At 28.6% G+C, this 26,450-nt stretch overlaps 1 protein-coding gene and 1 long non-coding RNA gene across 3 annotated transcripts; one reads left to right on the top strand and one right to left on the bottom strand.

Annotated features, from left to right (window-relative positions):
• The first annotated feature begins 2,549 nt into the window (after window positions 1-2,549).
• On the top strand, window positions 2,550-2,939 carry LOC136074068 (uncharacterized). Its single transcript, XM_065786367.1, has one exon. The coding sequence runs from the start codon at window positions 2,550-2,552 to the stop codon at window positions 2,937-2,939; it is 390 nt and encodes a 129-aa protein (XP_065642439.1).
• A 19,612-nt stretch (window positions 2,940-22,551) lies between these two features.
• LOC136074773 (uncharacterized) lies at window positions 22,552-25,721 on the bottom strand. Of its 2 annotated transcripts, none has more exons than XR_010635416.1 (3): window positions 25,399-25,721; window positions 24,071-24,187; window positions 22,552-22,728 (listed from the first exon to the last, which is right to left on the bottom strand). It is a non-coding gene; the product is annotated as an uncharacterized LOC136074773 (long non-coding RNA). The 2 variants fall into 2 exon arrangements; XR_010635417.1 differs by lacking the exon at window positions 25,399-25,721 and adding an exon at window positions 24,364-24,730.
• Between the last annotated feature and the right edge of the window lie 729 nt (window positions 25,722-26,450).

Raw genomic sequence — 26,450 nt, forward strand, 5'->3', positions numbered from 1 at the left:
GTGATTGAGTTGCGCTTTACTTAAATTAATTATCACACCAGTACCATTTTCATATGCTTTCGTAATTTTATTCAATTGCCTTTTTGTTACAGCTAATACATGATCACCATTAAGATCTGAATGAGCTAATTTAATACTAACTCTATAACCACCTTCATCAATTACTTTTTTAATTTTTTTCAATTGCCCTTCTGAAATATTTACTTTAATATTAGTTTAATTACTCATTTTTATATGTAAGTAAAATAATTTTTTAAAAAACTACGAAAATTTTTTTACGACTTATCTACTTCTCTTATATGAAATCTAATAGTTACTTGTTCTCCTCTTAAATCCAAAAGATTTCCATTTTGATCAACCATTCTAGTTTTCATTTTTGATATTTGTTTTAGTATTAGTTGTGAATAAATTACATAATTCGGCTTTTCAATAATTTTATATCCAGGACCTACATCTGGGAAAAATGAATATATAACGTTACTAGTTGCTCCATTTACATACGATGATTCTATTATATCGCTTGTTACTAGTATACTATTAACACTTAATATGTATATTAGTTGATATATAGTATCCTGCTGAATATACTCCACTGTTAAAACCAAAAATACTTCTAATTGAATTTGAAGGTGTAAAATCAACTTTATAACCAGCTGCAAGAGTTAAATTTGCATTTAATGTATTCTTATTTGCTACAATTGTAATATTTGCAACTGCTGAAGTTGCATCACCGTTTAATATCATCGTCGATTGGATGTAATTATTTATATCAACAACTTCATAAGATCCAACTGGAATGTTTATATCCTTCCAAGTTGATCCATTATCTTTGCTATATCTAAAATTATTGTTTGAAGAATTAATATTAGGAAAACTGTAAGATGTATCTACTAGAGCCATTTCATATTCTCTGTCTTCTCTAAATTTAATAACAGGGCTAAAAATAGTTCTTAATAAACTACTATTTCCGCTCACTAATAAACATGTCATTTTTATATAAGGTTATATTTTTTTCAAAAATTAGGTATATAAAAATTATCAAATCCACTTCTATATTTTCCATCAACTTTTTCAGAAGATAAATCTATTACAACAAATCCATGCTTTTTCTTCCATGCAGTTCTACATAACTTTTTAAACTCATCCTCTGACATATCACTCAATACATGATCTTTATAAATATGATTTAAATTCTTTGAATCTTGTGGAAATAAACAAATAAAATTTGCATTTTCTCTTTTAGTCTGTCTAGGCAACATAAAATAATTTTGTGCAAGATAGAAACAATCTACATTACTATGCCTCCCTCTTATATAATACTTCTCACATTTATTTTGCTTCGTCAGTTGCAAATCATCAAATATCATTAAATTATTATTACTAGCATCGAGATCTTCAGGATCTGGTACATCATCTGCTGTTTCAAAAAATTTACACTCCATATCAACTTTACTATTTTTCTCATTAAACGTTTTTGAAACTTCTTCAATAACTTCTTCAGGATTTTCTATTTTGTCCTGATACTTAAACAAATTAAGAATAACTTCTTTTGGTAATTTTTTTCAAAAGATTGCTCTAATATTTTGTATTCTGGTTGAAAAAGAGACTTTCCAAAAACTTGTAAATTATTATAATCTAACCAACCAGGTCTTAAAAGTAGATTTAATAATAAAGTAGTTTTTCCACAACCCGACTTTCCAACAATAATTCCTCTTATACTCCTAGGAAACAGCTTATTAATATTTCTCTTATTGCTACTCTCATTCCATGGCAAATCTATAATATCCATTTTTTATATATCAAGATTTTTTATAAAAAAAAAATTTTTATATATATTAAATGTTGTACTGCGTTAAATGTAGAAAAAAAACAAATACACTAAACTTGCAAAATGTCGTGAGTAAAAACAATAGAAATATGCAACGTGGAAATTGCGCTATTTGTGGAAGATTAAAAACTCAATTTGTATCCTCAAAAAAAGGAGGAGATTTAGTGAGTTCGATTAATTCAGCAACACGTAAAATAAAACTACCATGGTCGAAGTTTCCAGGTGAAATGCATTTACCGGGAATGAACTTTGCAGGTCCTGGTACTAATTTAGATGAACGATTAACTTCTACTGACGCATATAAAGAATGGAGTAAACCTATAGATAGAGTTGATAATGCAGCTTACCATCACGATCTTGCTTATAAATACTTCAATGACACAGCAAATAGAAATTTAGCTGATAAAATTATGATCGAAGAAATGGATTCTATTAAAAATCCAACAATACGTGAAAGAATTGAACGAGGTATTATAAAACCTATTATATCATCTAAAGCAAAATTTGAATTGGGTTTTGAAACTACTCAAAAAAACTACAAACGATCAAAGAAAAAAATTTGAAATGGACTGAAGAACTTGCAAACGAACTTCATAAATTAGCTGTAAAACATTTCTGAAAAAGAAAAGTGATTGTAAATGGAATCGATGAAATATGGGCTGCTGATTTAGTTGACATGCAATCTTTGTCCAAATTCAATGACGGTATAAAATACTTATTAATGGTAATAGATGTTTTTTCTAAGTATGGATGGATTGTTCCATTGAAGAGTAAAACTGGAGTTGATGTTGCTAATGCTTTAAATAAAATCTTCCACGAAAGAAAGTGTCAAAAAACATGGGTAAATAAAGGCTTAGAATTTTATTATAAGCATGTTAAAGCTCTAGGTGTTCAGTTATACTCAACTGAAAATGAAGAAAAAAGTTGTGTAGTTGAACGTTGGAATAGAGCAATTAAAGATAAAATGTTTAAGTACTTTTCTGCTAATTCTACTAGAAAATATATTGACGTCTTAAATGAAATGGTAAATAAATGCAACAACACAAAGCATTCTTTCATTAAAATGACACCAGTTGAAGCTAGCAATAAAAAGAATGAAAATATTGCTTAGTTTAATCTAAATAGAAATGTACGATCAAAGTCTGTAAGACCAAAGTTTTCAATTGGTGTTAGAGTTAGGATAACTAAAAAGAAAGGAACGTTTGAAAAAGGATACACACCGAGATGGACTGAAGAAGTTTTTACAGTGTCACAAGTTCAGTTCACAGATCCACCAACTTAAAAATTAACTGACGATAATGGTGAAGAAATACAAGTTACTTTTTATGAACAAGAAATGCAATAAACGGATCAAAGCATATTTAGGATTGAATAAGTTATTCGCACACTTAAAAACAAATCATTAGTAAAGTGGTATGGATATCCTGATTCGTTCAACTCATGGGTTGATAATAAAGAATTGATAAGTCTGATGTATTAGAACATGTTTTCTTTTATGCGTAAGTTGATGAAATTGATGTAACCATAATATATTAATATATTATTGTTGATATGGATGAAATATGATATGAGAATATGGATAGGGATATGGTTGAAAAAACCCGCTTTTTATACTACTTAAGTTAATTGGTAATACCACAAATTATATGATACTACTCTGGAGTCCTTAATACAAAGAAGGGGGGGAAGGGAACTTTATTAATTTTTGGAAACATTCCCACTCATTCTAAGCTTATTTAGACCCCGGCCCCGTTTATTAGTTTTTAATTGTTAACAACAAAAAATTATTATCTCAAAACTATAAAAAAATATTATTTTTATAAGATATTGACTAAAATTACCACCACCCCGTTTATTCCCACCCACCCTTGTATTAAGGACTCGAGAGTAGCTCTGTTCTCTCGGGATGTAAACAAAAACCACAGTAATACGGTTCAGTAGTAATATGGGTGAATATTTTATATAACTAACGTATTATACGTTATAGAAGATTATCTTCTATACGGTGCAAAAGCTATGAATACTATTACCACGACAAAATCAGTGTAACCACAGTGCAGGCATAAAATTCTTATTAAGTATGATATCATTACAATTTCCGATCTTTATCAAACAGACTATTTTTTAAATCAATTATTAATTGATGAAGTATTTAGAAAAAAATTTTAGCTTTGGTTGGGAGGGGGGCAATGCGCCCTTCGTTGGTTTAAGAATATTTTTGTAGAAGTCTTATAAACGATAGTTTTGTTATACTGTGAAAAACATGCTACAAAAATGTGTTGTTTTTTTTCCTTTTTGTCAAGTTACTTTTTACATATCCTTATTTTGAAATGACTGACTATCTAATAACGTACAATGTCCAGATTTTTATTATCCTCCAAAGCTTTTAGACCTTTTAGAGGTGTACGTTATTAAAAATAAATTTTTGATAATTAATCTTTTTTTTTTTTCCTAAGGGCATAGGAATTTTTTATTGGCTTTAAGAGCTAGTTCATATTGAGTTTTTCCTGACGTGATTTAGTCTGCGCTCAAAATCCGCGCTGACTATATTGGCTGTACAATTTAGAATCGGGCATAATTTATTGCGGTAAATAGTTGAACGCTTCTGTTTTCATGTTTTTTGTAAACTGGCGGTAACTGTCTTTGGCAATTTAGAAATGGGCTTTTCATTACGATTTGTAAAATTTATATGAAGCTGAAACTCGCATCGAGTTGAAGGACGTGCTCAAAGAGCAATGTGGCTAATAAAGCTTAAAGTGTTGTTGCAATTTAAAATGAAAGAAGTCATGCAATGTTGAAAACTGTTTCGAATCAGTAAAAGATCAAGATTATTTAAATCTGTGCTTAAGTGCATAAATAATTTGAAAGGTTTTAATGAAAAGTCTTGAAACATGTTTAATAGAAGTCATTTGTTGCATTCATAAATAAAAAACGAAATAATAAGTGAACGCCTGAACGTGTTCTTTGAAATCGATTTATGATGACTCGAATCTTGGTTATTCTATTGTAATTGCTTATCTAATTTAAGTTCTTTACATATTAGGAAGTTTAAATTGTTGAATTTTTTTGTACTTGGTCATTAATGTTGTATGTTAAAAGTAATTACCTTTTAACTTATATGATTAACTGAATAATATAGGATAATCTATTATTGGTTCGAAACAGGGGCTGATTGAGCATTTTTATAGTGTTTGGGGATAAAAAGCTAAACTTTCAGACATAAAACAAACTCCAAAGCATTTACAAGCATTTACATGTGTATAGTTATGTTAAATAAGGAATTAACAATAGTTTGTTGCTGGATAGCTCAGTTGGTTAGAGCGTCAAATGTTGGTCAATAACGGGCGCTATTTAGGATTAGTCTTAATGATTATTTGTGGCTATTCCTATGCTAAGCCAACAATATCTTTGGATATAACATTGTATAGCAAAGCATAGCATGAAAATTAAAATGAATAAAAAAATAAAGGCTTTTCTAAAAATTGCGATAATGTAATAAATAAATTGAAGTCTCGGAACAAACTTTCCCCTTTCTGCAGCAAAACACAGTTGAACAGAATTGCCAATTTTGAGACAAAATAAATAGTTATTTTATTATTTATGCTATATTCAGTAAAATAGGCATGAATTTAAGGTTTGAGCTTATTATTAAGGTTTATTTGGTTGCTATGGATACCAATATTTTTGCAGAGCAGCAACCTACTTTTTGTAGTCGTTTGGTTGCTATAGATACCTTATTATGCATAGCAACCAGAGTTGGGACTTACTTTGCAACTTCGCTTCATGCGGACATTCCACTTGGTAGCAAAGTTGCGAAAGCGCTTTCACCGTTGCGGACCAGGTCGCTACAAAAAACAAATCTTAAACGCTACTCGGCTACCATTTAAATTTAGGCACCATTTAAAGTTGTTTAAGTTGCAGACTTTCACATTTACTGCAAAAAAAAAAATTAAAAAAAATGAATCTTTTAAAGTATCAAGAGTTTCCTGTGTTATCAAAATAATCTCAGATGTGTGCAATTTGATTTTAAAACATTGAAAACGCGCTTTATATAAATGTCTGAAACTAACAGTATTAATTATATACATGCAATCGCGTTATTCTAGACTCATTAAAATAATCTTTATCTAAAGTTGAACAATAACTTTTAAAAATGCAATTGCACAAGGACTGCTATCTTTTTATAGTGACAAATTATAAAAAATTTAATGTATTCAATTTTCTTTACACTTTTAACGGTTTTAACGGTAAGGTTCTTTCAACTGTAGTTTTTGTCCTCAAATACAGTTTCAATAAGTTAAGATGGCCATGTGGGATAAATACCAAAATGCCAAAACCCAAATATATATATATATATATATATATATATATATTATATTATATTTTTAAATGAGCAACTTATATCATGATATGTTATTGTAGATACGGGTAAATGGCAAAAATGCGGAAATTTTCAAAGTGTAAAATGTTTATTGTAAATTTCTCCTAATCCATAAGCTTACCGGTGCCCCAACAAAACATATAAGTTCATTTTGTTGCTTTGTGCAAAATAGATTTAACCAAGGTTTTATCAGTTTTAAATAAGAAGCCCAAATTTTTTTTTTTTTTTTTTTGTTATTCACCTCCTCAAGGCCGATAAAGCCACTACAGATGAGGAGGTTACTTAATAGTGGTTATAACCCTCTCTCAACTCTATAACTCCGAAACACAAACCTTGACAAACAAGGCCGCTGCGCGGAGAAACAAGTTGAGCGCGGTACTACCAGGGACGTGGTGGGGATCGAACTCGGAACCTCCCGCTTATGAAGCGAGCGCTTTACCACTACACCACTACCGCATATAAATAGACAATGTATACTTATGGTGTGGTCTGATAAACACTTTACATGACTTGAGAGCCATTTTTTCATCAATAAAAGTGAATGTCTTTTTGCATACAAAGAATTTGTAAGGACTTTGAGAAAACTGTTCGAAAATGTGTGCATCACTTAGGGTTACATAAAACAATGACTCCTAAATTACGCATTTTAGTAGAGTTAATAATGCCTTAAACAAAAAAACCCAAGTTTTTATTTTTTTAATTAACATTAACATTATAAGTTCATTCAGGTTAGTATCACTTTTTTAACGATGAAAATTATTAAGAAGAATATTAATATTGTTTCTTTTTTATGTGCTCTTTTTATTTAAAGGTTATTTAAAGTTTATCATTCTTTCATTTTGTTAAGCAGTTGATATACAAAGCGGATTTTTTTGCTCGGATTAGGTTTTTTTATAGTCGCCCAAGGATTATACTTTTTCTTTGTTTTATTAATCTTGGAGATAAAATATTCGTAATCAGTACAATTGTTAGAAATTAATAAAATGAACATTTGATCTTCGGTTATATGCAGAAATAAAATATTCCAGTTGATTGATGCAATAAAGTTTGAAATTAAATCATAGTCACCTTTGCTGTAACTAAACAACTGAGACTCACTTTCGGTTAACGATTTTTAAACTAAAATTCCTCAAGTGATACTAAAGCGGCCCTTAGTATTATTACCTAATAAAGCATTAGGAAACAATTTTTAAAATAGAGTTACTGCAAACTTATCAGATGAATATTTTAATTTTTTTTTAATCTCTCATTCTAAAGTCTATATCTCTGCTTTTACATTTATTTTAGTTTATATAGTGAACAAAATTTATTATTATTATTTTTTTAATTTACGAAATTTACCAAGAGGCTTGACGATAACGGGGCTTCTTCTTACCTCTGCTATCAGTGTTGCTAATCATGTAAATACTGTCAGCAATATATGAAGCTTGCTTTTATCAAAGAATGAATAGAGATTTAAAGATTTTTATATTAAGTTATTTTTTGTGTAATGTCTCTCAATATACTTTCCGTGAATGAGAATTGATGAGTTAATAAACTTAATAAATTTACTATCGACACCGTGCTCTCTGCATATACGAAGATTGATTACCCGTGTTTCAAAAAAGTGTTATTAATAGGCAAATAATTCATAAGAATTTCAATAGTTTACGCACTGAAGTTTTTAAAATAAAACAAACTTAATATAAAATTTTTTGCAAAAATACAAACATTCGTCATAAGTAGACCAGCAGGATAACCGTCATCAGGTAGTGTATAATTAATGACTGGTTATCTACAATAACACACAATTAGTATCAAATAAAAATAAATTTCAACTTAACCCGGGGCGGGGTAAACAACATAAAAAAAGTAATAATATAAAAGTGATTCTTTTAATAATAGTAGATGCCGAATTCCTATATTTTATTTATTCAAATAATTTGTGCACGTTTTTTTTACATACATACATTTAAAAATATAAATACAAATCAAGCTTACATAAACATACAAGCATATATTTTTTTATTTTTATTTGTTTCTTAAAACATTACTCAAATTTCAACTACAATGTTTAGACAACTTTAATTTCTCTTAAGTTTCAACGACAGACAGCTTTGTACTCAGCTGTAAATTAGTCAAACATTAAAAATAAAAACAAAAATGAAACCAAGAAAAACAAAGAAAATAGAATTTAACAGAAATAATAATAATAATTTAAGTATCAATTAAAAGAAACATTTGAATAAAATGTTTCTTTTTCGTTTTTTATGGGTAATGTCATTTACTTATTTAAAAATGAAATTACATAAAATTTGAGGCAATATTTTACAACCAGTCCGATTCTTACGTTATCCATTTTTCCAAATCAGGATTGAGTATTTTTATGTATATATATATATATGTATGTATATATATATCATTTGCTTTTTTCAGCTTCTTATTTTACTCAGGGTAATTGCTTGTTAGCAACTGCTTTTTTTCTTATTCACCCAGCGTAAAGTATCTAAGTTAACAACAAATAAAAATTAAAAAGTAGAAGGAGGGGGGAGTCTAATGAGCTAGAGATGGGTGGGAAAATATTTCAAAAATTAAGGTGGTTCCTACATAATCAAAAGTTAAAATTTTTTCAAAAATTGGTTTTTTGGCAAATTTGATATTTAAGTGTAAAATTTAACGTGCTTTCTCGTGGTATATATTTTTTTTAAGTTTGTTTATGCTTTTTACAATATTTACTATTTTATACAGGTAGGTATAATTTTAGTGCCTAGCAACGGCCATAGCAACCGTTTTGTTTTTTTAGTTATTATGTTAAATGTACCTTGAAACTTAAACTAGTACATCTCTTTTGCTATTCTAATGTTGCCTTTGTATGTCCAAGTTGTTAAATATTTAATAATTATAAGTTATGCTGTTGCAAACTGCAAACAGCAGGCAGGCTTTTTTATAATAACTTTTTTCCTTTTTACTGTATTCTAATGTGTTTGTTGAAATTAATTATCATTTTAGTTAGATTCTTGTAAAATTTTAAAGATTTAATAAGGGAAACCTTCGAAATAACAAAAGAAAGTCATCAAGAAAGGGTGTTGGTGGTCGTGGTTGTAAAAAACCTGTTAATAATAAATTTGGTATCAATGGAAATAAAAAAAATGTAAATATTGAAAATATCACTAAAAAAAATGTACCATTAAACCAGCTGAACATTCTGGAAGTAGTGATGATTATTTTTTATTTATAAATTTTAAAATACTTATGGAAATGATAGCAGTTGGAAAAAAGTGTTGATAATTTGGGGAAGCTAATGTCACAATATCTAATAGTTTGGATGATAAAAAGGGATTTTCTCATAAAATTGTTTATTTTACACTTTTGAAAAAATGAATGGTTGTAAGCCAAGTGAAATTAATATTCATTTGGTTATGCCTTTTCGAGAAATTGGTAAAGGGCACGAATCAATTAAAACATTTGCACGATGTATGATATGCTCTTAATATCTAATACTGCCTTTAGAAATATTAATAATAAGTTATTTTCTGCATACGAAAATTCTGCACTAGAAAGTATGCAAAATGCTGCAAATGAAGCAAAAATGGAAGAAATTATCCCAGGTATACATTCTTGTTGTGTATCAATTGATGGAACTTGGCAAAAAAGAGGACACTCTTTGTTGAACGGTGTAGTGACAGCAGTAAGCAAAGGAAAGTGTTTGGATGTTATTTTTTTATCAAAACATTGTAGACAGTGTATATATGGGGTGGAAAAAAAGGGACGACATAATACACAAATTGGAAAGTTGTACATAATTGTAAAATTAACCATCAAAAGTCATCAGGAGCAATGGAATCCTCAGGTGCTATTGATATATTTCAGCAATCTGGAAGTCGAAATAAACTAGTTTATAATGAGTATCTCGGAGATGGGGACACAGCTTCTTACAAAGAAGTTGTTAAATCCAAACCCTACGAAGCACAGTTTGGTATTACACCTGTTAAACTTGAATGTATTGGACAAGTAAACAAACGAATAGGTTCTCGTCTTACGACACTAGTACAAGAATATAAAAATACCTCTACACCATTTGGTGAAAAAGGAAAATTGACAAACAGTTCCATCAATTCAATAACAAATTATTATGGTATTGCCATTCGAAGAAATCTAAAATTAAATTGCACTAACGATGAAAAAATTTATAAAAAATTTAACGATGAAAAAGTGGATAGGTGCTATCCTTCATCATTGTATCAACTTTTCTAACTTAGATAAGCGCCACATGTTTTGTCCACCAGGAGAAGAATCACGGTGTAGTTACAAGAATAAAAAACTAAAAAAACACAAAGAGAGGATTAATTTACCAGAGTGGATGTTTCCAATCTTGTCAAAGATTTTCCAAGATCTTTTAAATGATGACCTTCTTTGCAAGTGCATCCACGAGGAAACTCAAAATGCTAACGAGTTCCTGAATAATATTATCCGGATGAAATGTCCTAAGCAAGTCTTTGTAGAATGATCAATTCTACAGTTAGGTGTATGTAGTGCTATTCTACAATTTAACGAAGGTCCATTTGGATGTGTTAAAGTGTATGAAAAACTTGAAATACAGACCGGTGTCTGTTTTAATATTATATTTAAAAAAATGAACCAACGCAGCATCCAAAATTTACTTATTAAAACATCAGATAAGACTAAAGCAAAAAGAAAAAAACTAAAAGCCATCAAGAAGGGTTTGGATAAAGACTTATATAAAGAGGGAGGAGAAACTTATTTAAAAGGAGGATTTTAGCTTTAAAAACAAATTTTTTTTCTTGTTTTTTGATTTTCTACCATATCGTTTTTCAAGAAAATTGTCTCACGGAAATATCATAACTTTTAAATTAATAGCGATAACTACTTGAAATTTTCAAAGCTTATTCATCCAGTGTACTGCTATTGCCTGAGTTTTTTTCAAATAAATTTATTTTTTGTAAGTTGTGGTTAGGGAACTAAGATTGGAGGCCGAGTCGCAGATTTTTTGAAAATACAGTTGTTTTGAAGTATAACTTTTAGTAGAAACAAGATCTTTTAATAAAAAAAACTCACGCACTAAATACAGGTAGCTCGCACAAGTATACCAAGTTTGAAAGTAAAATAAGCTTTTACTCATGAGTAATGGTGTTTCTAGTAAACTCTATTTTTTGGGGTTATTTTGACTCTTATAGGCTTCTATGTGATCATCAATATATCTTTGGAGTTCAAAAATAGATTTTTTTTTTACACATTCTGTACCTACTTTTGAAAAAATTAATGCTTCATGATTAAAAAGAAATTTTTTTTGATTACTTAAGAACCACCTTAATAAACGTCTATTTCTGTCTATTAAGCATCAGAGAGTAATCAAATAATAATGTAAAAGTAAAATTAAGCGAGAGTCTTTCCATTAATTATTTGTTGCAATAAACTAAGACATAGAAGTTGTAAACTTTATTTGGCTATGAGACTTGGAGATCTGAAAACCAGTTGTGGCATCTTAAAACTATATGGTAGTGAGGTTGGTATCTTGTGATCTAATTAAGAAGTTACAACTATTTTTTGGCGTAATTATAGCGAAACAGAATATTAGACTTAATGTTTTTAATACAAAAAAATTTAAATTTATAATTATTATAAAAAATGTAATTTTAATTAATGGTAAATTTAGCTGTTAAGCATAAAAGGTTTGTTTCAGTGCTAAACATTACGAAAATAAATCGTAAAGAACGTTTAAATTGGCAATAAAAACTCATAAAAAACTAATAATTATCGTGTCTAATAGATTTATTAATGCAATAGAAGTAATTATATTGAGAATAAATAGGAAAATGATTCTAAAAACTATGTTGTTGGCGTTCTAGAAGTTTAGATTTTCATTATTACGACATTAGTTTATTTTTTAAATGAGTTCAAAAATGTTAGATAGGATTATGTTGGTTGATAGTGAGTGCAGTGAGTATTTGAAGAGTAAATATTTTATTAATCTATCTTAATAATTAGGCATGAGTGTGGATGTTGTATATATAGAAGGACGCATTATTTTTTTTTTTTTTATCGTATTACAATATTTAGAAATAAGAACTTGTATATATTGCTCTATCTTTTTAAGGATTGGGATTTAAATCCGACGAGAAGATAATGTTGATTGAAAACATTACAATGACAGAGATTTTTTCTATTAATAGTTCTTTATTAGTAGGAATAATCTCTGTCATTGTATGCTTTTTTTCATCGAGCACTGCTCAGAACAGCTATTGATGAGTATTTAGCAAGAGTTTACGTGTATATTATATATCATTATAAATTTTTGTCAATAAATAAAAAAAGTTTGTATTTTATATTGAGCATAAATTTATTCCTCAGAGTTACTTAACATTTTTATTTAAGTTAAATTAAGAAAAAAGTTTATTATAGCAATATCTTAAGATTTTTTACTCAATGTCATGTGTGACTAGTTGATATAATGGTCGTGATTTTTTTTATTTATTTTGAAATTTTAATTTAGGAAAAAGCTGCTGCAGGTGATTCAAAAGTTATGGTCAGTTTACATTTAAACTTAATTTTTTTTATCATAATATGTAATAAATAAAAAAATTTTCAAATAATGTAACTTCAACTAAGCTCAAAAGATGAATGTAAACATAGGGCTTTCCTTTGGATTTGCTGCGCACGGGGTCAATCTAATTGTGACGCCCCTCTCTCTAGTAATTGTAGCGCACATAGGCTTTTTGTATTGCCACCAATACTAAATAAAATTTGTCCCAATTACCACCCTTTTAGGAACAGCCCTACGTATAAACTTGTATAGATATATATTTATATACGTACTTATGCACATATGTATATACATATTCAAATACATATACACTAGATAAAATCATTCAGTTTAGAATGTATACACTAGTATACGCACAACCATATACATACGTGTATGTATATATAAGTAAACATATTATAAATATATTTACTTACATGGATATATATACATATATATATACATGTATATATATATATATATATATATATATATATATATATATATATATATATATATATATATATATATATATATATATATATATATATATATATATATATATATATATATATATATATATATATATATATATATTCCTTTATGCCTGAAATATTTTATTTATAGACTTGTATACATATACATACATGCATGTATATGAATATCAGAAACTTGCATTTATATACAAAAGCGAGTATTTACAAAATATAGCAACATTTAATTAAAAATACAACCTTATCCCAATCTACATCATCAGTCGGTGGTGTAGGTTTATAAACAAAATTGTTTCCACAAACGTTTATTCTCCTATCTGCTTTTTCAAAAGATTTATATATTTTTAAAACCTTTTGAGTAGTTAAAATTAAATTTTTTTTAATTTACTGCATTTTTAATTAAGTTAGATCTTTTGGGAAAAACTTAAAACGCGGATTATTTTTCGTGTTCAGAAACAAAAAAATCACTTTGAATAAATAAAGTTTCGGTAAAATGCAGATTTAAATAACTAAATGATATTTGCATGAGTTTGTTGATAAAATTTCACGGGGAATAAAATCTAATTCGAATAATTGGGAACTTCTCAATTGTTTATTTTGTTTGCGCTCGCTTCCCTAGGTGCTTGCTCATAAAAAGTAAACGTGTGGGGACCTTTCTCACTTCGTGTAGATTGGTTTTCACTCAGTTAAGTAGTGCCAAAGGCCTCGTGGTGTGCTGTGGAGACCACCAAAATGTGAAAAAACGGATAAGAGTGAACAAGCTGGACAAGTTTTATTCATTTTTTATGTTCAATTCGTCGAGATAGTGATTGGCACTAGCATTTTATGCAAAAGGCTTTGAAAACATTCTCTAACATCTTCATTTGATAGCGAAAGACCTAGTTTTGCCCTTAGAGTTGCTGTTGAGGCTAGGAAAGAACAGCAGGACACTTTTATTATTTTTTTCATCAAAGATTTATATAGAATACGATCTTTACTACACAATTGCCTTGCCTTTGCAAATGCAAAGCGAGCCACCTCTAAGCTGCGATTGTCTGAACAAAGTCATCCTCTTTTTTTTTTGATAAAAAAAAAAACATTTTTTGTTTTCTTTTTCTCCATTTTGTCTCATTTTGTTAAATTTGATTTCAAAAGTTTCTTTGCTTTTACAAATGTTTGATTTGCTCGATTTGTTTTGTACTGGTATCTGTCGAATATATTGAACACAAACTTCACCAAACAATTGTACTCATGTGTATCTAAATGAGAGGTGCGTAGAACCTAACTTAGTTTGTAGAGAACTGCACAAAGTTTTGTTTAAACTCAAAAATTTGTTTCCTTTTCATCCCGGCAAATTAGTTTGGCTCAAGGGCGCACTGCAAAGTCAAAAGTGTACAGACTTCCACGTACAAAGTTGCACAACGTAAAAGTGCAAAATAGACGTGCACTTAGAGAATTGCAAATAAACTTGTTGGTCGGCTCTATTATAACTTATTATCCAAGTTGTTAGCATGTCCTTTATTTGAAATAAATCAGTCGAGTTACATCCAGACAATTGTAATGATGCTTTATCGTTTATTAAAAATCTACTAAAGTGTATTAATGAAAATAAATACTTTTTATCGTCCGAGCCTTTAAACCTTTCTCTTCAAGCTTGGCAATGTATACTTTTCTAATTGTGTCAATTTCAAAATAAATGGAAATCTCTTGCGTAGCACCAACAATTTGAAAAAACCGTTTTACATCAGATACTGTTGTATCAGCTGATATAGACTCTTTTTTTGTCTGGACCAATCAAAAAATTTTTGAACTCGTCAAGTAGAATTTCTATGCTTTGATGTAGAGTTGTTGGAGAACAATCCTTCGGAAAAAATAGTTCAACCTCAGTGTCACTTGATTCATTTTCTGAATAAGAAAACTCACTGCTTGTTTTGTCAATATTCGATTCATCATTATATTTATTTATATACTTCTCGATATTGTCCAGATTTTTTGTTAACATTAGTGTTGACAGATCGTCGGTGTTTTTGGTTTTGGCTTTATAACTTAGTTTTTTTGCAGTTATTTATTATACATTCCTTTAGTAAGAAAACTCACGATATTGTCCAATTTTTTTGTTAACATTGACGATGGCAAAAAAATGGTTTTTGCTGTATAACTATCAAGCATGGTAGTAACGAGCTGGTTATTGCTGTATAACTACCAAACATGTTTGTAACAAACTTAGCTAGAATCCTTGGATTAGATTATGTAATTTCTTAATAATAATAAATATTTTACATCATTTTAACTAGGGAATATGGCAGAATAACATCTTTTTTTTTAAATAATAAAAGTGGCGAACTCTCCCCGGTCTACCCTACAAACATGTCAGTAACTTTCATAGACTGATATAACATTGGCTTCTTGTTGATTTATTAAATTAATAATTATAAGATTTAATTAAATTTAATTTGGTTGAAAATATAAGTCTCTAAAATCGGTTGAGTTAAAAATTGATCGAAAATGAAAACGTCATAAATAGGTCGAATTAAAAAAAAGGACTATAATCGGTTGAAAACAATTTAGACCTCAGTTGGACATCTAAATATTGTTTCCACTTTTTTGTAGATGTTTAATTTTGTAGATCAAGTTTGTAGGTGCAGGTTTTTGTACGTTGAGGTACGACTCTTTCCGTTTGGCGCCCCAATATATCCCCTTGGATATCCCCTTGGATATCTGCCCCAGATATCCCCCTGGATATCTGCCGGGCGGCAGATTATTGGACAGCTTTCAAAAGCTTTCTCTTGAAACCCCTTCCCCCTCCCTCCTCATTTAGGCGGCCCTTGATAAAACAAACAAAATAAAATAAAAAAAAGAGGAACTAAAAAGTTTTTAAAAAATGCGATTAATGATAATGATAAATGTCAGTAATTATTTAATTTAGTTTTTGAACTTACAGGGTCATTAAATTTAAGATTAACTTAAATTAATTACATTATTTTTTAGTTGATGTAGTGTTTTAGATGATTTTATTTAACACTATTGATCTGTTTTAAAAGAGAAATTTGAAACAAGATAAATTTAAATCTGTGTGTAATAAACACCGCTTTGATTTAATGATATAGTAATTAAGTGAAATATTCTTCTCGGCAACAATGTTTGGAAAACTTTTACTCAAAAATGGCTCACGATTCTGAATGGAATGAGCACTCAGTTTTGAATAAGATTTTGGCACAACAAAATTATTTATGGAAAATCTTGTACAATACTTATGGTGTATTTCTTTAAAATAAGTTTTCAAAATTTTTGGAGCCAGTCTTCATTTTTTTTTTCATAACCTTTTATTTTATTTTATTTTACTTTGCCATTTAATAAAATTTACAACGAGAAAGATTGTACATATATAATAAATGGCCGGAGCAAGAAGAAGACGCATATTGTCTTATCGCCGAGCCCCATTTACATTGTCGTCTTCAGTTTATAAAACAAATTAAAAATTAAAAGTTTTAGAGGTTTTTTATTTAGAGGTTGAAAATTATTTAGTAAAACACAGTATATTACAAATAGTAAATCATTTAGATGCATATTTTTTTCTTTTAGCTATTTATTTATTTTTTTTTTATGAGAAGAAAGTAAGAAACAAATCAAAATAAAAATAAGTGAGTAATGCAGACTTTTTTCAGTTTAATTATTTTAAGTACTAATATAAAAAAAAGTTTTTAAGATCAAAGTTATTTTCTAATAGAAATCATTTAGATTCTCTTTTGAATTGTTCTGGAGAGACGTTTAGAAGAATTTTATTTTTAATAATACTTTTCAAAAAACTTTTCCATATAAATGGTCTACGGTATTGAATTTGAAATGAACTGAGTTTTAAATAATTATATTTAAATTAATTAGATATATAATATTTAAATTAATAAGATCTTGGAACAACGGAATCATTATTTGAAAATTTTGTGGGGTATTTATGAGTTATTTCGGTGAAGTAAGAGTGAAATATGAGGAGGTAATATGTGAAATATGAAGTTGGTTATTACACTTAAGTACAAAAAATTAAAAAAAAGTTGCTTATAAATGAAGATATGCGGACTTTTTTTTTTTTTTAAAGACCTTACTTTTTAGCCCCCTCCTTGGCGAGTGACAAAACCTACCCCTACCAAGTTTACGTTGAAAAGGTTCATAAGGAACAGCTTTACTAGCTCTAAATACAATTCTAACTAGGGCTGTACCGGATTCAATTTTTCCAAATCCGGCCGGAGCCTGATTTGCCGGATTTAAATTGACAAATCCGGCCGGAACCGGAGCCTGAGCCGAATTTCGAAAGCAAATTACAGGAGCCGAAATCCTGTAAATCAAACAATGTTTGAAATGATAAACAATGTTGACCATTTTCAATACCAAGTGACAACTTTTTTCTATTAAACTTCATTTTTTTTATCAAAATAAAAGGAAAAATTTTCAAGCAGTATAAATAAAACAATATAATAGAACAATATAACAGAACAAATAGTTGATAAACGATTTTTTTCTATTTACTAAATTAATCTATATGCATAAGACTAAATAGTATTTAGTCTTTGATCAGTTTCGAATTGTACTTAAGAAATATTAGACGAGCTGCATTATGTGGAAGGAGTGAGCTGCGGTGATCATTGAAGAAAATATAAAAATATCCAGAGCTGGCAATCTCTGCATATTTTTACTCCACCACTGTAGTGGATCAGCGAGTCTATTTATTTCTGGTTCTACCAGATACTGGCTCAGCTGAGCTTCAATGCTTGTTGGCAATTGTTGTTCAGGTGCTGACGTAGATTAAACAATTTCATCAATACATCGCCAGAGTAATGATAATGATGTTGAAGAATTATCCAGCCGGATTTTTTTTGCTGGAACTTCTTCAATTTTGTTAATCTGCTGCTTAGCATGCTCAGATTGACTTTCATCTTGCATCGATACCCTCTGCACTGTAACTTTATTGAATGCAAGCAGAACCGCTGCCTTTGCAGCTGTCAGTGTTGCCTGTGATGAAAAGAATTTAGTTTTAAATCGTGGATCAACCAACGTCGCCACTGTATAAAGAGGTTTCTCCTCAATGTCTTTAAAACGCTCATCCAATGACTTAAGTAGTGTTGACTTCATAGTCTTTACACCTGCATCATTGCCTTCGTTTTTCAACAGGTTCCGCAGAGCTGTTACAATAAGGATAACCAGTGATATATGTGCTGTTTCATAGCTAACTTCACGAGTAGCCTCTTCAAACGGAGCCAGCACACAAACTTCATTCTCCGCCACAGACCATTGATATACAGTTCGGCAATAAGTCCCATCAACTTCTGAACAGTAGACAGTTAATGCAGTTAATGCTGTTCACATAGTCGGCGCAGCATGTAAAACGTTGAATTCTACCTTGTACTCACGTCTTGTATCAGCTGGTAGTCTGGTAAACAAAGTTCAGCCTACAGCTCCTTGAACCGACCAGTCGCAGACGAAGAATGCCTAAAATGACTAACTAATTTCTTAGCAATACTTATTATATCTGATACTGCCCGCTGGTTGAGCAAACCATCATGTACTCATAACTGAATAGTATGTGCAAAGCACCCAAGGCTATCTATGTTGGCATCACAGAAACATTTCGATATGTTTGCCGCATTATCGCGAAGTACGACATGACAGCGTCCAACGTCAATATTCCATTTGTCAAGCATCTGCTGAAAGGCAGTCATCAGTGCAGGGGCAGTATGATGTCCAATGAATGGCTTACAATCCAACACAAAGCTCATGTTTTCAAAGTGCTCTGTTAGCCAGTGGGCAGTTAAACCCATGAATAATTGCCCAGTATTGCCTGATGTCCATGAATCAGTGGTAAATGACAGAAATGGAGAAGTTGCTAGATCTAGTATTACCAATAGTTGAGTATACACTTCATCGTTTATTTCAGGAATTAATCGCTCTGAAAAATATTTCCGTGATGGAACAGTGTACCGCCTCTCTAAAACTCTCATCAGTTCAACGAAGCCTGTCTTCTGAACAACCTGAATCGGTTCCATATCAGTTATAATCATCTTAGCAATGGCACGATGAATTCTAACTGCTGTTGTTGATATCCCATATTTTCATGCGTGCAACTTGTTCTGGAATTGTGTACTGAACCATGGCTTTACTTGTTGCGGCAGTTGCACCAGGCTTAGCATTTGACAGTGCTACAGTTTCAGCTTTCTTCTGTGAGTCAGCAATTTTTATTTGCATTTCGTTGTATTCTTTAGGATGTTTTGAACGAAGATGTGTTATCATAGACGAAGTTGAAAACTTTTTAGGTTCACCAGCTTTACCACGTGACAAGATGCTGGGACACAGCAAGCATTGGCATTTTGAGCTGTCGCTATCCTTTAGTTTGAAGTTTTTCCCAAACTGGACTGCTTTTATCATTTTATCCTTTGCCTGCCATCTAGTTAAAAAAAGTTAAAACAAATCTTATGAATGACTATACAATTTTTGCAAAGTAGTTGAATGTAATATCTCAACATAAATATAACTAAACGTTAGAAAATTATTTATATTATATTCTTAATTATGTTTGAAATAAACAACTTTAAAAATTTGATATTTTGAATAAGCGTGAATGATAAGAAATTACTTAAGCGTGAAAGTAAGAAATTACTTCTAAAGATTGTTTGTAATAAATAAATTTTATTTAAATTATCAAAGAAAATTACGTTAATAACCCAGTGGGCACAGTATGTTTTTAAAACGTTCTTTGGACGTTTTTATTAGGTTTAAACCTTATAAAAACATCTAAAAAACGTTTTGAAAACGTTTTAAAAACGTACCGTGCCCGCTAGGAAGGTAGTTTTATTAATTAAATACTTTAAATAATTTAATTTTTAATTAAGTATGTATTTTTATAAATTTAAATCTTTCAGAAATATTTCAACGACTAATTTTTTCGAATTTCGAATTTTTTTTTGCTCTGAAGTTACCAATTTTAATTATCGCAATGAATGGAATCAATAACTTCAAAGGGGAAAAGAATTGTAAAGAAATGTAAATACAGATACCTTTACAAACATGGAGTACATAGAATATAGAATTACAAAGAACATTGATTTGTATAAATAAAAGCAAAAAAGATGTAATAAATAACTGACCAAAATTCAGAAATCCGGCTAAAATGTGGCCGGATTTCAAAACTTTTTGCCGGAGCCGGATTTAGGCCGGATTTGCAAAAATGGCCGGATTTCGGCCGGAGCCGGAATCCGGTACAGCCCTAATTCTAACAGCATGTTTTTGCTTGCTGTTCAGTTTTTTTCAACTTAACGTGATTTGTACTTGCTCAAAGGAAATTGCTGTAAAGTTAAATAACTATGTATAAAAGAAAAATATAAGTTTGTAAGGACCCAAAAAAAAATGTCTTTACTCTATAGATCATGCGAATGTTTTTAAAGATTTTTTTTTTTAATAGAGTTTATAGAAAATTAACTTAAGTTTGCTTTTAAATTTTATTTTAATTTATTTGGATATTGGTTAGAATAAGAGGTATTTCTTTAAATTTGCTTGATTTGTGAAAAAAAGTAAAACTTTGTTCTTTGAACATTCAAAGACAGTTTGTTGCATATAAACCATTCATTTAATTTATTTAGTTCTTCATTGACTACTTTAAATAGTGTTTCGTTATTTTTATGAGAATAAAAAAGATTAGAAGCTTCTGCAAATAAAATAAAATTTATTAAGTTTGATGTTGAAGAAAAATCATTAAACTGTAGTAAGAAAGGTAAAGGTTCTAATATAGAACCTTGTGGAACTCTATAAGTTAAATCATTTTTGGTTGTTTCCATATTGTCACATTATACGAACTGTTTTCTGTTCAACAATTAATTTTTTAACCAAAGTTTAAACCTTTTATTCTACTTTTTTAATTAGAATGGAAAAACGATAAAACGAAAAAACGATAGTTAATGGATAGTTAATGGATAGAAACGATGTTAAAAACTTTGGACAGATTAATGAAAACTCCTAATGTAAAACAGTCTTCTTCAAAGACATTAAATAAATGGTAAACTAATTCTACTATTGCGTGATCAGTTAAATGTTTTTTTTTTGAAACCAAATTGCTTACTGTACAACATTTTTAATTAAATAACTATATAGTCTATTGTACATTATACGTTCAAGCAATTTAGAAAAACAATTTAGAAAAAGACAGAAATCGGAAATAGGCCTGTAATTTGAGGAGTCTGGCTTATCGCCAGCCTTAAAAAAAGGAGTGACTCTTGCAATTTTCAAATTATCCGGAACTATACCTGATCTAAAGAATAGATTGAAAATATGAAATCAGAATGGTTCAACTATATCATAGACTAATTTTAATTTATTGACACTAACTATATCTGATCCTGCACTTTTGTTATTTTTTAGACTTAATAAGGCAGTTCCCAACTGAATTATATCTTACTTAGATTCTTTCATTTTTTTTTTATTAGAAGTCGTTAGGTAGGAATGAAATGTTAGTAAAGTTGAAGGAATATTTTGTGCCAAATCAGAGCTAACATTAGCTAAAAAGCTATTTTTTGTTAATGTTAGCTTCTAGGCAAAACGTTATTTTTATATTTATTTTAACCACTTATTTCTTTAATTGCATTCCATATTTGTTGTCAATTATTTTTAGATTTTTCTATTAGTTAAGAACAATATATTATTATTGAGTTTTTTTTTTTATTTTTTCTTATACTTTATATATATTATATTTTTATAATATATATTGCTTTATATATTTATATATATATAAAATATTTTTATAGTTTTTATATTTAATTTAATTTAAATAAGTTTTATCTTACTCGCAAAGTTTCTGTTTTTTCCTCGAGATTTTAATAATCCATTTGTTAGCCGTGGAGATAAAAGTGATTTTGAATTTATAGATGACTTTTCCGTGCAACGTCACATCTTTTTGTAAACATGTGCGCACATACATGAAGGCAGAAAACATTAAAACTTTACAAATATAAATTCATAATAATAAATACACTTTACAAGTGTTTTTTTGCATTTTTTTTATATCCTTAAATCAAATTTTGTCTTCTTTTTGAAAATTGATTGAAGTAATGAGTTATATTTAAATTCTGTTTTCTTTTTGAAAAATAATTAAAATAACCCAGACAGCAAGGATATAATGGTCCCGCACTGGCCCTGTGTATGCTACCGCACTAGACCAGCAACGGCTGCCGACGTTGGCGATGCTCCGTTTTGCTCTAAGGATTTTTCATTGACCAGCCGTGGCTAGCCAGTGATAACAAAACAAAAAAAAGGTATTAGACACGTGACTATTGACAATTTTAATTTGTATGAACAAATTTGAGAAACAGGCTTAAATTTCAAAATATATTTACGCGACAAAAAACAATTGTTATACAATGATATGATTCATAACCATTCGACAATGGTGCTTTTTTGCAATTCGTATCCAATCGTCAACATGATTTGTTATAAATTCTGATTCTATTTAAAACGTTATTTTCTTCTTTAGTGCTTGCATCCATTTTAACTTAAATTAAATAAAAATAAACATAAGCGCAACTTAATAATTTATTACATGCATACTTATACAACATAGTAACAACATATATAAAAAATGGTCACAACATTTTGTATATATGCTGCTACAACATGGTTATCATATTACAATTATTTTTATTATGATCGAAAAAGTTTAATCCATTAACATCAAAACATAGTTACATAGACTTAAGTTAAGAAGCTTTTTATAACTTTGAGTACTAAAATGAAATTTACAATTAAAACCAAGTGCAGGACGCACTTGGTTTTAATTGTAAATTTTGTGGTACATGTGGTACTTTTACAAAACATGTAGTACTTGGGATATTATGGACCAAAACTCCATTCCCAATTTCATGTCTTGAGATAATTTTTACGATTGAATATTTTATTTAGTTCACAGCAGATTCTAAATAAAATATAGCACGCTGTGAAAAACTAATTTATCATTTTATTACAATCTATTTATAATAAAATGATAAAATAATTTTTCAAATTGTTTGACTTTGAGATGTTCCCACAGTATGATTACAATTTAAAGCATCTTAAACATTTAAAAAAAGATGAACATTATTATTATACCATTAAAATATTTAAGATTGAGCATATAAAATTTAACATCATTAACATATATTTAAAATATTTAAATTGAAACTAGAATATGTTTTTCATTATTGGCAATATTCAGATGAAATCTGTTATCTAACGGCAACACAAACTTGTCAGCAAGGGAACAGAAAATGATTTAATTTACTACCTGTCTGGTATAAGGTGCTGAGGAGCACTTAAAATGTTAGGAGACTTATAAGCTACATTGAGAAAAAAATTCATCAAATTTGAATAAATAAGACAATTGTGCAAACTTTGACAAATATATGTTCACATGTGCGTATGTGTAAGTATATATATTTATATGTTTGCATGTTTATATGAGTAAATAATTATATATTTATTTATGGGTGAATATTTATATATGTAACATTAAACAATTATTTTTTATTTAAAATCTGTTTAGACGGTTCTCGATGACAAGATCTCATAATCTTCTGCGAGTATCCGCGTTCTTATTTTAAAGTTAACAAAATTTGTAATTCTTATTGTATATATTTTATGAATTTTATTCATTCTTTTATTGTAAAACTTATTTTGAATAAATAATAATAAAAAAAAAAGGTAAACAAACTAAAATGCCTCTCAATCTTTTTAAATATTTTTATGCACAAAAACAACTTTACAAAACACAGTAAATCTAGTCATTAGTAATAGTAAAAACAAAAATGAAAAACTTTTCCTTCACTTAAACACTGAAAGCAGAAATAATAATAACTTACCAGATTTAGATGAACCATTTAACTTTTGGCATTTTTGTGTCATCATTACGTTTATTGCCACAGCTTTATTTATATTTGCTACATTTATGTGGTGGAACATTAATCATCAAATAAACTCTAAAAATGAAGCTAAAACATACTAAAACAATAATCAGTTCAATAGCATTTAAAAAATAAAATTATAGAGAAAAAATGACTTTGAAATTTTAACACTAGGACAAATCAAACACTTATTGAAATATTTAGATAAAAGAAATATAACATTAGTATTTACATCATTATTTAAACCTCACCTTAAATATTAAACCCCATTAAGGAGCTTACATATATGGAAATATGTTATTATGATTTAACAGCTCCAACTTAGAGCAATTCGTGTTTATAGTTTAAAATATTTATCAAAACTCACTGATAAACCTTTTTCTCCGCATTAGATTTTAGAAGATCAAAAGGTGTTGAGATACAATTATACAGGTTTATTAATGACTTGGATATCATATATAGGTATAATGCTCCAATATTTATAGAAAACTCTATTACAAAAGACAACAATAAATGATATATAAACAACAATCTATTTAACAACATATTTTTTTCATAAATAGAATAGCCATCAAATGGAACCAACTAGAAGTTGTAAAAGCGAAAAAAATTTTTAAACACTCTACAATAAAAAAAAAAAAAAAAAAAAAAAAATATATATATATATATATATATATATATATATATATATATATATATATATATATATATATACAAAGCTGTTATAGTCTGACATCTACTTTTGTTAGACTATACACTAATAATGTGTATCACAGCTCTGTTGGTTTAATTATATTTGTTTATTGTATTTATAAGTAAACAAATTAGCAAATATATTTAGAAAAAATTATTAAATAATAATTAAACTGCTAGAAAAAATAAAAAACAAAGTCAAGAACAAATTTTTTAAATTATTTTGCTAAAAACACTTGAATGTATGTCCAAATCTAGATATGTAGTAACTTTTTTCATCTTGTGCCTCATATGTTAATATTACTCAGGTATCCTTTTTTTTTTTTTGACAACTTCTTATACTATATTTATAAAGAAGATTTTATCTTTATATTATTCCTACTAAATTATAAGAATATAAAAGATAAATGTGTTAATAACACTCAAATTAAATTTACAAAAAGTTATGATTATGACAACAAAAAGATAATAAAATAAGGCACAAAATTATAAGAACAAAATTGTTCAAATAATCTACACAATAATATAAGTTTATTTTATATATTTCTTTTTCTATCAAACCAACATTACTACCAATTTTTTTCTATCAATACCTTTCATTCTTCAGTTGCCATTGTTTCCATAAATTAGGTTTTAAGTTTCTTTAACCAGTTTAGCTTGGTGAACAAAATTTAATTTAAACATTAAACCAATTTAATGGTTAATGTTTGATGTAAATAATTACGTTTATAGTCCTAACAACTCCTCCTATAAATAACCTTTTATGAGTTACATAAAAACCATTTATGTCTAATATAAAAAAATTTAGCAATATGTTTGCTAAGGTTGAATTCCGTTGCAGAAATCTAACTATTAAAAGTGCCGTGTTAACTTGAATGATCCGCCCCGCTGATCCGCCCCGCCCCGCCGATTGTACCTACTCGAAAATCTGCGCTGTAAACGCAAATGCTCCTGATTATATCATAATAAATTTGATTTTACCACTGATGGGCCAGTGTCGGTTCTATGTCTGTTGTTCTGCTTCGGCAAATATTTGTTGGACCGTTGGAACTGGCAATCCAAGAACGGAACTTTATCGGAACTTTAATGAATTCGCTGGCTAGTCATTATCGGACCAGTATATTCTTGCTGTCTGTGAATTAGTTACATAAAAAATGTAACTAATTACATAAATATTCAGTTACATTTTTTTTTTATAATGTAAAAAATTTTTTTATAAACTTTGATTGCTATTAAAAACGTTTATGTATATATTTTATGTTCTGCAAATTTTTATGTTTTGCAAATTTTATATTTTAATTGATCTCGTAAAACAACAACAACAAAAATTCTTATAAGCTTTTTCTATTCATATTGGTTTTAAAAATCTTTTAAAATTTAATAAATAACAACATTATATTGAATATTTTTAAGTAGTAATAATTTAGCATCCAACGTGCAGCGGTTAGTCAATCTAATATTTCCAATTGTAACCAGAAGGAGTAACAAATCAACAGAAAATGATAGGAAAGTTAGCAGCAAATGATAAAAACTACTTTTATAAAAATTATAGCATTGTTAAAAAATTAGATAATTTTAAAAACTTTACACTTAAGTTGGAACAAAAGGAGTTTAGTAAATTATAAAATGGTGATTAAAAGATTTG

The sequence above is a fragment of the Hydra vulgaris genome, chromosome 01 (genome assembly GCF_038396675.1).
Source record: "Hydra vulgaris chromosome 01, alternate assembly HydraT2T_AEP".
Classification (NCBI taxonomy): domain Eukaryota; kingdom Metazoa; phylum Cnidaria; class Hydrozoa; order Anthoathecata; family Hydridae; genus Hydra; species Hydra vulgaris.